Source organism: Schistocerca piceifrons, chromosome 1 (assembly GCF_021461385.2).
Source record: "Schistocerca piceifrons isolate TAMUIC-IGC-003096 chromosome 1, iqSchPice1.1, whole genome shotgun sequence".
In the NCBI taxonomy this organism is placed as follows: Eukaryota; Metazoa; Arthropoda; class Insecta; order Orthoptera; family Acrididae; genus Schistocerca; species Schistocerca piceifrons.
The window spans coordinates 1,110,629,071-1,110,644,758 of NC_060138.1; the positions used below are offsets into that span (position 1 = coordinate 1,110,629,071).

Sequence of the window (15,688 nt, forward strand, 5' to 3'; positions counted from 1 at the left end):
AATGACCACAAACTTTTCATTATTTAGGGTCAATTGCCAATTTTTGCACCATTTAGGTATCTTTTCTAAATTGTTTTGCAATTTGTTTTGATTTTCTGATGAGTTTACTAGATGATAAATGACAGCATCATTTGCAAATGACTTAAGACGGTTGCTCAGATTGCCTCCTAAATTGTTTATATACATAAGGAACAGCAGAGGGCTTATGACACTACCTTGGAGAACCCCAGATATCATTCTGTTTTACTCGATGACTTTCTGTCAATTACTAATTTGTAAGTGGGAGTATTAGTCTTTCCAGACACCTTACCTTTTACCCCACTCCAAAATTCAATCATGCTGGACTTCTTAAAGACCTCTCATTCTCGCGGTCCCTACAATGGAAACACTTTTTTGTCACCACCCCTACCAGTCAGACTCAATCAAAGACCAATGTACAATCCTGCCTGACTCAGTTCACTCCTTCGCCCAGCCACAATCCACACCCACTGCCTCCAAAATCACTCCCTGTTATCATCACCATCAGTTTTCTGCTATATTAGCAGGTCCTTTGCCTCTCCATTTTCTGCAATCCATTGCTTCCTTCTTAAGGCTGCTGTATGTTTTAGCATCCATCACGTCATCCAGTATCTGAAACCTCTTCCTTCCTTGCTTCCTTTTCCCTTCTACATAACCTCCTAAAACTTTTTTTATCAGTCCGTCATTCTTTCTTAACATATGCCCAATCCAGCTTCTTTTTCTTCTTTTTATTACATCTAGTAGCTGTCTTTTCTCTCCCACTCTTCTCAGTACCCCTTCATTTTTTACTTTGTCCATCCAACTTATTCTTTCCATCCTCCGCGGTGTCCACATCTCAAAAGCCTCCAGCCTTTCTCTGTCTTTCTTCCTCAAAGTCCATGTTTCAGCGACATACAGGAGAACACCCCATACAAGACATTTTATGAGTCTTTTCCTAAGTTCTCTGCCCAGACTGCTGCAGAAAATTCTCCTTTTCTTATAAAATGCCTCTTTTGTCATTGCTATCCTTGTTTTAATTTCAGTGCTGCTCTTCCAATCAGTGTCTACCCTGCTTCCAAGATACTTAAAATTTTGCAACTGTTCTAATATTTCTCCATTTAGCATAAATTTTATTTCTTTATTTCCTCCTAGTGCCAATACTTTTGTTTTCTTTGTGTTAATTTCTATTCCATAATTTTTTCAGTTAGCTTCAATGGTGTCCACTAAATCCTGTAATTCTTTTTCCCCTGTGGCAAGAAGGACCATGTCATCAGCAAACCTCTAACACCCTACTCTAATTCCTCCAATTTCTACTCCTTTGTCATCTAATAAGCATTGGTCAATCATATTTTCCAAGTAGAGGTTGAAAAGGGTAGGTGATAGACAGCATCCTTGTCTTAGTCCGATCCAGTTTGTACTTTATTCTCTCACTTTAACTGAGGCTTTTTGATTAAGATATAAAGGGTTTACAAGTCTTCTGGTTTTCCAGTCCACTCTCTTTTCCCTCATTATAGTCGCCAGCTTGTCCCAAGCCACATTGTCAAATGCTTTTTCTAGATTGATGAAGCACATGCATAGGTCTCTTCATTTTTCAATAAACCTTTCTCCCAAGATTCGTAGGAGCCCTATTGCATCTCTGGTGACCGTATTCCGTCTAAAGCCAAACTGCTCCTCGCGAAGATTCTCCTTCATTACTTTTTCACGTCTCTTATTAATTATTCTAACATCACTTTGGCTGCATGTGAAATGAGACTGATTGTCCTGTGCTCACTACATTTCTTGGTTCCTTGTTTTTTTGGTAATGGAATCATTACTGTTGTCAGAAAGTCCTCAGGCCATTCACCACTGTCTTATATTTTATCACATAACCTCAATATTTTTCTTATTCCACCCTGGTTCAAGCATTTTAATATTTATTCTGGTATCATATCTGTACCTACCACTTTGCCATTTTTCATTGCAGCTATGGCAGACTTTACTTCTTCCATTATGATGGTTGGTCCTTTATCGTCATCGCTTACACTGTTGAGCGATTCAAGTTCCAGAGTTCCTGGTTTGCAATCCGTGTCATATAGCTCTTTTAGATATTCTTCCCATCTCTGGAGGACATCGTCAAGATCTTTGTACCCTACCTCTTTGCCTTTACTCAAAATTTCCATAGTAGCACTTCCTGCTCTGTTTTGATCCCATGTCATAGTCTTTACTCTGTTGTATAGTAAGTCGTATCTTCCCTTCCTGTCCAGTTCTTCCTTTGCATCACATATCTCTTTTAGCCATTTTTTTTTCTAGCCTGCTCTGTTTCTCTTTGCAGTTCAGTATCTAACCTTCAGTACATCTTCCTTGCATCTTCAGTGTTCTTGTTTTTAAATGTTCTTTTCTCCTCCATCTTGGAAATCATTTCTTGTGTGACCCATGTTTTTTTTCTTTTGCTCTTTTCCCTTTTACATATCCTGTATTTTGCTGTCCTGCTTTAATGATTCCTTCTTTCAGCATATTCCAGTACTCGTTGACATTGCCAGGTGGTTCTTTGTCTCGTAATGTGTTTAGAAACTCACATGACAGCATTTCTTTAATTTGTTCTTTGTTGGATCCTATCTTCTCTAGATCCCACTTCTTCACCCTTGTCGCCTTCTTCAGTTCTCTCATTCTTATTTCTATTTCTGCCATAAATAAGTTGTGGTCACTATTAATATCTGCACCTGGTAATGTGTGCACCTTCTTGATTCCATTCCTGTATCTTTCTTCTACCAGTATAAAATCAATTTGGTTTCTGTATTTATCTCCTGGTGATTTCCAAGTGCAGAGCCTCCTCTTGTGATTCTTGAACCAAGTATTTGCCAATATCAGCTGCCTTTCCCTGCAGAAGTCAATTAGCCAATCACCTCTATCACTTATATATGATCAGAGGTTTTCCCAATGTATGTGTTGTTTCCAGGGCTCTCGGGTGTTCAGCTGGATCCAATCGTTGAAGTCCCACAATATTTCGGCGAATAACCTTTCCGCCATCATCAAGCAACCGTATGTGGGAGAGTGCGAGCACCATATTCAGAACTCAGTGGACTTCGTTCGTCGTCTTAAGGAGCTGATCCTACAAGAAACAGACATCATGGTTAGCTTTGATGTCGTGTCACTCTTTACACAGGTCCCGCACACTACAAGCGGCCGATCAGAAACCTGTGTTTTTTCCAATATGTGGATGACTCGTTTGTCATCTGGCCCCATAAGCCTGATCAGCTGCAGACATTTTTAGAACATCTAAATTCAGTCCACGAGAACATACGGTTCACCACTGAAATTGAGAAGGAAGGGAAATTACCCTTTCTTGATGTACTTGTAGAGCGGAGATCTAATGGCACACTGGGTCATATCGCGTACTGCAAGCCTACACATACGGACTTATATTTACATGCCTTGAGTTCCCACCATTCTGCACGACTCAACGGGATACTCAACACACTGGTTCACAGGGCATACCCGATATCGGATGAACACAATCTACACAAAGAACTTAAACATCTAGAAAATGTGTTCCCCAAGAATGGGTACAGCAGACGACAGATCCAGACAGCCTTCGAAAGACGGAAATGCAGCAGAAACCCAGATAAAGAACAGTCTAAAGATGATGAACCAGGCCTTGCCTTTCTACCGTATGCAGGAACCTGACGTCAAAAATTGGGAGACTGCTAAAACAACACAAAATTGACACGGTCTACCGACCACCATACAAGATATGCACCTTACTGAGGACGGTGAAAGACGGATTTGGCCTCCAGAAAGAGGGCGTATATAATGTTCCATGTGGTTGCGGCAAATCCTACATCGGTCAAACAATCCGAACAGTTGAAGACCGCTGCAAAGAACACCAATGGCACACACACCTAGGCAGAACACTGCTTGGAAACTGGACACAATGTGAAATACGCAGAGACCAAGATTCTGGCCCCTACCAGCTTCTACTAGGACAGCATCTTCAAGGTGGCCATTGAAATTTGCATAACGGACAATCTCATAAACCGAGACACAGGTTTTCAACTGAGCAAGGCATGGAAACCCTTACTTAGATCCATCAAGGAGTCACGCCTCAAGTGAACACAAGATCTTTCCACGATGGCCACCAGGGACACTCCACGGGATTTTGTATCTTCAATCAACCGGCGCGACGCCGGGATGGTGTGGACCTGGCTTGGTGCCTGCAAACAGATTGTCGGCGGCCGCAATAGGAGCATCGGCACTCGGAATTGGAATGTCAGCAGCCGCAATTGGACCATCAGTGCAGGGAACCGAAGCCCAACTGACGGACGTAAATAACACCGACAATGAGCAGACAGACCATTCCATCAGAACCACCTGATGATGGCGGAAAGGTTATTCACCGAAATATCGTGGGACTTCAACAATAGCATCCAGCTGGACACCTGAGAGCCCTGGAAACAATCTATCATTTCTCTTTCCAAGACCACGACTGCCTACTATGTTTCCCTCTTTCCCTTTTCCCACAATGGCATTCCCGTCTCCCATTACTATTTTGCAGCATTTTTTTATTTTTGTCCATTATTCTCTCTATTAGATAGTACGTTTCCTCTACAATTTGGTCATCATGTTCTGAAGTTGGTATATACACCTGGACAATCAGTATATCTTTTTGTGCTCCTTTCAGCCGTACATCAATAACCTGGTCATTTGCATAGTCCACATCTTCCACACATTTAGCCATTCCTACTCCATTCATTCCTTTTACTTCTCCTTCTGAGGAGTATAATAAATATTCATCTGACTGTAGCTCTCCACTCCATACCATCTTACCTCAGCAACTCCTATGAGATCCGTACGATTCTTTTACATCTCTCTTTTAAGGTTTTTAGTTTTCCTGCTAGCAGAAGAGTTCTAACATTCCAGGTACCAATTTTTGTTTTGATATTTTGCCTCCTTTTGAAGTTGTCCCCCCTGGAGATCCTCCAGATACTGATTTAAAATGAGAGGAAGCCAGGGAATCCTCAGGGACTCACACCTAGTGAGTATGTGGCTGGCGACCATGGGGCCCCGAGCTGAGTCCTGGCATTGTTTCCACTTTGCTAGGCTTCTCACTTTTATCTTTTCTATCTGGCCACCCTCTGCCAACTCTTGTTCTTTCCTGACCCTGATGCTATTAGGTTTCGAGGGCTAGGGGTCTTTCATTTTCCAAACTATACTTCTCATGCAGTGTCTGACCCAGATTGGGCGGCTGTGAAAGGCGTCTGTATCCCATGTTAGGGGCGGCCTCCACAACTGCAGAAGGCATCGGAAAACCACTGCAGACTATCTTCCCTGCATAATGCGGTCTCCATTTTATGTACTCCCTGTTAACTTACCAGAACCTAGAACCTTGCCTCACTATCATTCCCCAAACCCATCAACATGCAAGGTAATGTTCATCTGCACAAAGAACTGCAATACTCCATCTAACAACTGATCCTGACCCTATAATCCGATCTGCTGACAAAGGCTCCACCACTTCTGTTTTGAAGCGCAAGGATACTCTGCCAGCTGTCACATTTATCCACCAACAAACCATGCCAAAGTGATGTTAATCCAGAAATCCAGCAGTACCTCCAGCCTCTCCTCAAATCCTTAGGCCCATCCCAGAACCTCTCTCCAGAGTCCATCTCTCTCCTAACTCCTACCACTCCCCGCACCCCTACCTTCTACATGTTTCCTAAAATCCATAAACCAAGCCACTCAGGACGCCCCATTGTCGCTGGTTCCTGTGCCCCACAGAGAGGATATCTGCTCTCGTAGACCAACACCTTCAGCTTATTACCTGCAACCTACCCTCCTATATAAAAGATACCAACCATTTCCTCCGCCAGCTCTCCACAGTTCCTGTTCTTCTACCACACAGTGCCCTGCTTGTCACTAGTGATGCCACCTCCCTTTATACTAACATCCCTAATTCCCATAGCCTTGCCACTACTGAACACTACCTTTCCCAATGCCCGATGGATTCCAAACGTACAACCTCCAACCTAGTCGCCATGACCAACTATATCCTCACCCACCCATATTCTCCTTTGAAGGCAACACCTACAAACAGATGCGGTGTATGGCTATCTGCAGCCATTTGGCATCAACTATGTCAACCCATTCATGAGCCATCTAAAGTAATCCTTTGTAACTACCCAGAATCCCAAACCCCTCACCTGGTTCGGATTCACTGATATTATCATGATCTGGATCGAGGCTGAGGATGTCCTATCCACATTTCACCAGAACCTCAACATCTTCACACCCATTTGCTTTACCTGACTAATCTCAACCCAATAAGCCACCTTCCTTGCTGTTGACCTCTACCACAAAGACAACTACATCAGTACCTTTGTCCTTATCAAACTTATCAACCACCAGCACTGTGACAGCTGCTTCTCATTCCGTACCAGGAAGTCCCATCCATACAGCCTAGCCATCATGGCCATGCATCTGTAGTGACTAGCAGTTCCTCTCAGAATAAACCTAATGTCTCACTGAGGCCTTCACAGATCATAATTACCCCGCCAATCTTATACAGAGACAGATCTCGTGTGCCATATCTCTCAAGTCACCAGTCAACCCCCAAAATCCCACTTTCCGGCCACAGAGGACCATTCCCATCATGACTCAGCACCACCCAGGATTGGAGTAACTGAATCACATTCTGGACCAGGGTTGTGACTATCTCTCGCTGTGCCCTGAAATGAGGAATGTCCTACTCACTCTACTTCTCACCCCTCCCACAGTGGTATTCCCACACCCACCGAACCTACACTATATCCTTGTGCAACCCTACACAACCCTTGTTCCCAAGCCTTTGCCTCACATCCCTGTAACAGATCTAGATGCAAGGCCTGTCCCATACATCCTCCCACCATCACCTACTCCAGTCTGGTCACAAGCATCACCTACCCCATCGAGGCAGGGATACCTGTGAAACTAGTCATGTGATCTACAAGTTAAGCTGCAACCACTGTTCCGCGTTCTACGTGGGCACGACACCCAACAAGCTGCCTGAAACTTCCTGGCAGATTAAAACTGTGTGCCGGAATGAGACTCGAACACGGGACCTTTGCCTTTCGTGGGCAAGTGCTCTACCGACTTAGCTACCCAAGCATGACTCACGTCCGGCCCTCACAACTTCAATTCTGCCAGTTCCTAGTCTCCTACCTTCCAAACTTCACAGAAGCTCTTCTGCGAACATTGCAGAACTAGCACTCCTGGAAGAAAGAATATTGTGGAAACATGGCTAAGCCACAGCCTGGGGGAGGTTTCCAGAATGAGATGTTCACTCTGCAGTGGAGTGTGCACTGATATGCTGATAGGAGAAGGTCCCAAGTTCGAGTCTTGGTCCGGTACACAGTTTTAATCTGCCAGTAAGTTTCATATCAGCGCACACTCCACTGCAGAGTGAAAATCTCATCTTGGAAACCTCCCCCAGGCTGTGGTTAAGACATGTTCCCACAATATCCTTTCTTCCAGGAGTGCTAGTTCTGCAAGGTTCGTAAAAGAGCTTCTGTGAAGTTTGGAAGGTAAGAGATGAGGTACTGGCAGAATTGAAGCTGTGAGGGCCAGACGTGAGTCGTGCTTGAGTAGCTCAATTGGTAGAGCACTTACCCATGAAAGGCAAAGGTCCAGTGTTCGAGTCTCGGTCCGGCACAAAGTTTTAATCTGCCAGGAAGTTTCATATCAGCGCACACTCCGCTGCAGAGTGAAAATCTCATTCTGAACAAGCTGTCTGTCCGCATAAATGGCCACTGACAAAATGTGGCCAAGAAACTGCTGAACCAACCAGCTGCTGAGCACACTGCCCAACACGACATCCTTCATTTCAATGATTGCTTCACAGCCTGTGCCATCTAGATCCTTCCCACCAACACCAGCTATTCTGAAATGCGCAGATGGGAACTGTCCCTCAATGTACGAGGGTCATCCACAAAGTAAGTTCCGTTTTTATTTCTATCCGTGACAGCGCTATGGTCGGAGTTCTGAGCATGCGCGACAGTTACTTTGACTCAAGGAGAAGACACGTACACCATTTTCAGATCACTGCTGCCAACATGTGCTTTGTAGTGCTTCCTTAAAATGTAAGCCATAATTGAAAATGCCGCCACATGTGAAATCAGATCTGTGATTCGTTTTCTAAATGCAAAGAAAGTTAAACCAAAAGAAATTCATCGTCAAATCTATGAGGTTTACGGACAAATGCTATGAGTGATTCAATGGTTAGAAGATGGATCAGACTGCTCAATGAAGGACATGATCATGTGCATGATGAAGAACAAAGTGGACGCCTGTTTATGGTTACTGATGAACTGGTTCACACAATTGAAGAGAAGATTAAGCACAACCACAAGTTTACACTTGGTACCCTTGCTATGAAGTTCTGAAAATCTCACAATCACTAATTCATGAAATTGTTACTGAAAAACTGAAATTTTGAAAACTTTGCTCACATTGGGTACCCAAAATTCTTACTGAACAAAAAAAAAAAAAAAAAAAAAAAAAAAAAAAAAAACGGATGGGCAGTGCCTTTCAGTTTTTGACACTAACATGAAGAAGGCGATGGTTTTCTTTCTTGGATAGTCACAGGGGATGAAACTTGGGTATCGTAACACCCCTGAAACAAAACGGCAATCAATGGAATGGAGGCACACTTCATTCCCAATGAAGGTTAAGCCTAAGCAAATCCTGACACCTCAAAAAGTCATGTGCACCAGTTTTTGGGACAGAAAAGGCAATTTGCTGATTGATTTCTTACCATGAGGCCAAACAATCAACATACATGGTTACTGCGAGACCATTAAGAAATTGTGCCGCGCAATACAGAACAAGCACCGAGGATTACTGTCAAAAGGTGTTGTTTTTTCCATGATAATGCCCAACCTCACACGGCGAATGTGACCAAACCACTCTTACGGGAATTTCACTGGGACACGTTTGATCATCTTCCGTACAGCCTGGACCTCGCTCCTGGCGACTTTCTTCTCTTCTTACACCTAAAATCTGTCCTTGGTGGTCAACACTTCAATGATGATAATGAGCTGAAAGAACATGTTACCACATAGTTGAATACACGGGCGGCAACCTTCTATGAAGAAGGCATACAAAAACTTGTGTACGCTATGACAAGTGCCTACAAAATTTATGAAGCTATGTAGAAAAGTAGTTTAACAGTAATAGATTTTTGTACAATAAATATTTTTTCTGTATCTGTACTCTTTTGTTTTATATAACTAAATGGAACTTACTTTGTGGATGAACCTTGTATCCTACATTCCCATAACCCTCATACCTCAACTTTTATTAGTTATTGTCCTTATCCAACTATCCCCTTCCCTGTTCCAATTCTCACCACTACACGGCCTCTATTCCACCAATGCACCCACAATCTTTTTACTTCTTTATTTTTCCACTGGCCGCCATTCCCAGCACCCTCTTTCTAACTTCCTAAGAGCACCTAGTTGCCCTACCTTCTCCCCACCTCATGCCAGTTTACGATCCCACCCCATCCCTGTCTGAGCCTTCTCCTTATCCTCAACACCCAGCTGCTTCTCCCATCATGCACTGCTGCTCATGATCTGGCCCTGGCAGCCAGAGATTGTGGACAGGTGTGTGTGTGAGTTGCATTTGCATTAGTGTATGTTATCTATTCTGATGAAGGCCTGTTACGCCAAAAGTTTTGTTTGACAGTCTTTCTGTTGTGCTTATCTGTGACTAGTATCTCTGCTATGTGGTGAGTAGCAACCATTTTCTTCATAAGAAAATACATTATATCTAACTACTTGCTCACAATTAGACAAAAATAGGACATGGGTCAGGAATCAACGGGGTTTTTGAAGAAAAGTGTTTCACTGCTGTAAGGTAATAGAAATGAGGGAGATTAGAATATCAGGAGGTACCACTGCAGCATTAAAGATCTATGGCCTTCTACATCTACCACATAAAAGAATGCTTGTTATTCCTCGAAAACCATAATCCGTACTCCTCACGACAAGGGGGTCCCTCTTAATCTGGTATCTGAGTGACTTGCACCTCCTAACCAACCTTCTAAAAAATCTGTGTGCTTTTTCCAACCAGAAGAAGTAACTAACATTACTGGAAACTGGGAACAGTTCCCCGCACTTTGAAGTGTGTGTATCATCTGCGTTGAAATTCTGACAGTCATTCTGTCTTCTTGTAATTTTACATTTTTCGCAAGGGAATTCCCTCTTTGGTAATATCAGCTTCAAACACACATTGAAATCTTTGCCTGACAACTCCTTCTACTCCAAAGAAAGATTTTTCTGTGTGTAATAATATAATGTGTGTGGGAGGGGAGGGGGTTGGGCAAGCGCGCGCACGTGTGTGTGTGTGTGTGTGTGTGTGTGTGTGTGTGTGTGTGTGCGTGTGGGAGGGAGACTGAACATATGTAGGCACACATCATGGGGGAAAAATTGGGAGAGATTGCAATTGTGTCCATGGAACAAGTAAATAACTAACTAAACAGCATCACACAATTGAAAGAAAAAAAACGACAGTCTAGAGTAAAAGTTGAGCTTTTATGTCAGCATATACGAAAAGTTGTAGAATCCATACCAGGATATTTGCAAGGTTTCATTGATGGTATTTATACGATAAATATACAAATTAGATGCAGACACAAACATAAAGTGCATCTAATAAAAATCATGGGCTGATATTAAATTCACAGAGGCAAATAGCAGAGAACTCAACACTTCTAATGCAAACCATTACAAGCTTTCTTGATTTAGCTAGGAAGTAGACATGTTGCACTGGCGTGTATACAACTGTAATATCAAGGAAGCTTTTGCAAAGAGAAACAAAAGACACGAATGCCAAGCTTGAACATAACAAATTACGAAAACAGAGGATGAGGCAACATGGAGTAATCAGGAAACAGTAGAGTACCATAAAATCTACTTCTTTCTTACACATTAGTATCTAATTGGTCACAGTTCACTGATATCTGACACAACAGGATGAACTCTTATAACAGGGGTGTGATTTGATTCGAACATGACTAATTCAGTATGTTCACTATGATTAATTCAGAACATTTACTTAGCCTACTTACCTTGACTAGAACAGGGTAGACATATCTGCTGCTCAGAATGAGGTTGTTGTTTGCTAATTCTTGTATAACTCTGCTCTTTCCTACAGATGTAACACCGTGCTGTTATTAAGTCCAGTGGACAACCTGTTGATGGACATTTCTCTTCACATAATTTCTCACAAAAAAACATACATACTAAGTCCTTATATTTTTAATGAAAACTTCTAAAAGGATTAGTGCAACAAATCAGTCTAAGAGTTACAACATTGTCTTGGGGGATTACTTCAAGCATGTAGATGTTTATAACATGTAAAATATCGTGGAACATGCCATTGTACCTTTATAATGTATTTTAAGTGAGCAGTATTGATAACCTCTTGAGGATCAACTTGTGTGAGTTTGTTATTATTTCTCATTTACAGTTCCCATTAACCTTCCACTATATTATGCAAGATAGCTTTGTGTAATTCCCTATTTAACAAACATTTATTTGCGTAATTGTGGTTCATTCAACTCATGACATACATTTGCAATCCATTTGGTTTTTGTACAGGAGAAAGAAACCAAATACATATTTCATATTTGACTATTTTAAGTATCACTTTGCCAAGAAATAGCAAGCATCAATTCTTTAAGCCTTTTCATTCTGGCAACAACATATGAAAGCACAGGTCTGTTAATGTGTAAAACTGGTGTAGCACTATCCATCCTATTTTTCAAACTACAAACAATAAACAAAACTGACGGCATCAGGCATTAGTACACAGAAATCAAAGAAGGTTCTACTGACATAAAGTATTAATAACTACAATAATAATAATAATAATAATAATAATAAAAAAAAAAGAGTCTCTTCACACTGACTAGTCTTGTAGTTCTAATATGAGAATGCATTATCAAAATTAACACAGAAGTTCAAAAAATGGTTCAAATGGCTCTAAGCACTATGGGACTTAACATCTGAGGTCATCAGTCTCCTAGATTTAGAACTACTTAAACCTAACTAACATAAGGACATCACACACATCCTTGCCCGAGGCAGGATTCGAACCTGCAACCGCAGCAGCCAGGAGGTTCTAGACTGAAGCGCCTAGAACCGCTCAGCCACTGCAGCCGGCTCACTGAAGTTCAACTTTCTGCCACTCACTGCTACCTCAGCATTTAACAAACAAAATGGAAAAGTATAATGTCATAGAACATGACAACGGGAATGTTACTATCATTTATAATATGAGGCTAAAATTCAGACTCACATCTTAGGAGCAAGAAATCTGTATATTAAAAAGGATTACGAAAATCTTACAATATAATTTAATAAGAATTCAATGTGACACAGTTTTTAAAATAAGTCCTTCAGATGATGATGTGTGTGAAATCTTATGGGAATTACCTGCTAAGGTCATCAGTCCCTAAGCTTGCACACCTAAATTAGCCAAGGACAAACACACACACCCATGCCTGAAGGAGGACTTGAACCTCCACCGGGACCAGCCGCACAGTCCATGACTGCAGCGCCTTAGACCGCTTGGCTAATCCCATGCGGCAATAAGCCCTTCATTTGCACTGAGCTGAGATAGACAAACTACTCAGTAAGACAATGCCCCGAAACAAAATAGTGGAACTCAGGTGCTTCTTTCAAGGTTCACATTACCTGTACAGTACTAGTGTCTCATTACTTTGCAATAGAGCAATTGTTTCCCCATAATGCTTATTTATCACCAGTCAACTGGATTTTAAGAAATGTTAATAGACAACTTTCATTTACATGTTACTGAAGACAGTTATACGAATTCCATAAATTTACTACGTTCAGTTGTCTGCACATTCCACAGACCACAATTGGAACCTCTCCCTCTGATATAGGATGATTATAGTACATGTTCCAGAATTAAGTTTCATCTTTCAGCGGAGTATACACTGATGTCAATCTTCCTGGCAAATTAAAACTGTGTGCCCAACCAGGAATTGAACCTTATAATACACATCCTCAGTGAAAATATGGCAATCTGTTGACCACTTACACGACTTTTTCGCTACCACATGTACCACCTCACATGACCCCTTGGACCTTGTCACAGTGGGGTGGTTTGTGTGCCTCAATGATACAAACACCCATTCCCATAACTATGACCACATCGGAGGGATATCTGCAGAGAGACCAGACAAACGTGATTCTGGATGAGGGGCAGTAGCACTTCCAGTAGTTGCGTGGACAACAGTCAGAACAACCCACTCATCTTGCCTCGTGACACCAGATAAGGTGGCCTTGCTATGTCACTGTTGCAAATGGCTGAGCCTGAGGGGAAACTACAACTGTTATATTTCTCAAAGACTTGTAGCACTACTGTACAACTTAATAATGGTGACTTCGTCTTTGGTAAAATATTCCAGAGTAATATAATTTCACTTTGTGCTCTCTGAGCAAGAACTACTCAGAAGAATGTCATCATCAGGAAAAACAAAATTGGCATGCTACAGATAGGAACATGGAATGTTAGATCACCTGGGGGCTAGACTAGTAAGCTTAAACAGAGAAATGCATAGACTGAAGTCAGATAAAGGGGGAATTAGTGAAATGTAGTGGCAGGAAGAACGTGCCTTCTGATCAATTGAATACAGGGTTATCAACAAAAAACATATATGGATAATAATAATGAATAAGAAAATAAAAGTGTGCATGAGTGGCTATGAACAGTGTAGTGAACACATTATTGTAGACATGGAGGATTTACAGTAAAACCCCGGGCTTACTGTCCTACATTTTACAATCATTTTTATTGATCCCAACAGATGTCCTATTCACTCAATACACTGCTTTCCCATTCTTCCAATTCCATAGTACAACATTTTCCACGTTTTAAGTCTTCTTTGATGTTATTGCGACCTTCAACATTGATTTTCATGCAGATTTCTGCAAAATGTGCATCGTATTCCTGCTTGAAGTCAGCCTTGGAACAATGCAGAAAAATCAGCATTAGCACAGTAAGTAAGGTTTCCAGTGTTGGTGTGTTGGGTCACAGCCACCTGTATTAAAGGTTCACAGTGTTTGGAAGGGTGGGTACATATGCCTTAATAATAATCACAATCTGACGATAGCAACTCTAGTAGCAACTTTCCTATTGTTAATTGAATTGCATTGCATTATAACAGTGTTGATTTAATTGCACAGGCATTTATACAAATAAACAGCAGTTTTGAAGACAGTCCTCACTATAATGGGCCTTCACAAACTGCTGTTACTTCCACGTGAAATATGCTAATTTGTACTAGGCCTGCAGCAGTCTTAGGTTGGTACGACCTGATGTCAGACGTATTTCTGTCCTCTTTCTCACCCAAGACATCCCTGAACCAAGTGACCTCGTTGTTGGCAACAAGCTGTAGATTTCAAGCCTATTGTTCTCTGTTTTAACCAATACTGTGTTACAAGTTGTGTTTAGCGTAATTTTATAATGATTATCAATAATAAGTCTCACATTAGAATATAAATATCTTTTTAATGTGGTTTCACAAAAGACTTTTGCTTTTATGTGTTATTTACACCATTGGACATGATCAGAACAGAGGGAAAACTGCACACACTTTCGTTTGTGTCAGTATTCAGCCACTGTCTTCATGATCATTACAAAGACAGGGACTGAGAGCTGACACAAACAAGTGTACGCTTCCTTCTTCATTCAGATCATGTCCAACGGTGTAAATAACACACAGAAGCAAGTCTTTTGTGAAACCACATTAAAAAGATAGTCACGTTCTAACATAAGACTTATAATTGATGATCATTGTCGAATTACGGTAAACAAAACTTGTAACACAACACTGATTAAAACACTAAGGTTGGCAGTCTTCGTAAAGAAAGAAGAAAAGGCAGAATGAACCAAGATCCAAAATAAGGCATAGAACAGAAATATGAGGCAACTAGTCACATATAAAGACCAACTGTGTAGATGGTTTAGTTTATGCACTGGCTGTGATGAAAGGTATAGATCAACCTTTGCTCTTCAAAAATTAATAACTTTTGAATGCCTTACATGAACAAACCAAAGAAAGTGTACACTTACAATCCTCAACACTATCCAAATCAGTACCAGAATTTTTATTTATTAAATACAATTTGAATAATGAAGTGGTATGTTGATTCCAAAGGTTAATAATTGTCTGAAGTCAACAAACATTTTGGTGAGGAAGTATAACAGCAGAATGAAAAGAGAAGTCAGTGTAGCATCAGGAGATATATATTTTTTCTTAGGCTAACTAGCTAATTAAGAGAGCATTACTTTTGATCAATTAATCACAACAGCATGCAACTAAATCCCAAACTCAGTGTAGCAATAAGTGTTAATACAGTTTTTATTCATCAAAATGCTCAAGCAAGATGGGCAATAAATCATACCCAAAAATCTGTAAACAATCTAAATGAATTTGGCAGATTGTAACACAAAAGAGGAATCAGTATGTACGTGCCAGTATTGTGATGTATTTATATGTATATTTCATTAACAATAATAATAATGACTGCACTATTGTGAGGGGACAGATGACCATGGATGTTAAGTCCCATAGTGCTCAGAGCCATTTTCACTATTGTGAGTTTGCCAGAAACAGATTGGTGACTGTATAATGGATGTGGCAGTA

At 41.1% G+C, this 15,688-nt stretch overlaps 1 protein-coding gene across 2 annotated transcripts in view; it reads right to left on the minus strand.

The window, feature by feature from the left end:
* LOC124776906 overlaps window positions 1-15,688 on the minus strand; it is a 213,864-nt gene that overhangs the window by 36,829 nt on the left and 161,347 nt on the right. For both annotated transcript variants that reach the window (XM_047252121.1, XM_047252112.1), the window contains one exon: window positions 11,078-11,200. In XM_047252121.1, the coding sequence (XP_047108077.1) occupies window positions 11,078-11,200 (123 nt within the window). The remainder of the gene's footprint in view (window positions 1-11,077; window positions 11,201-15,688) is intronic.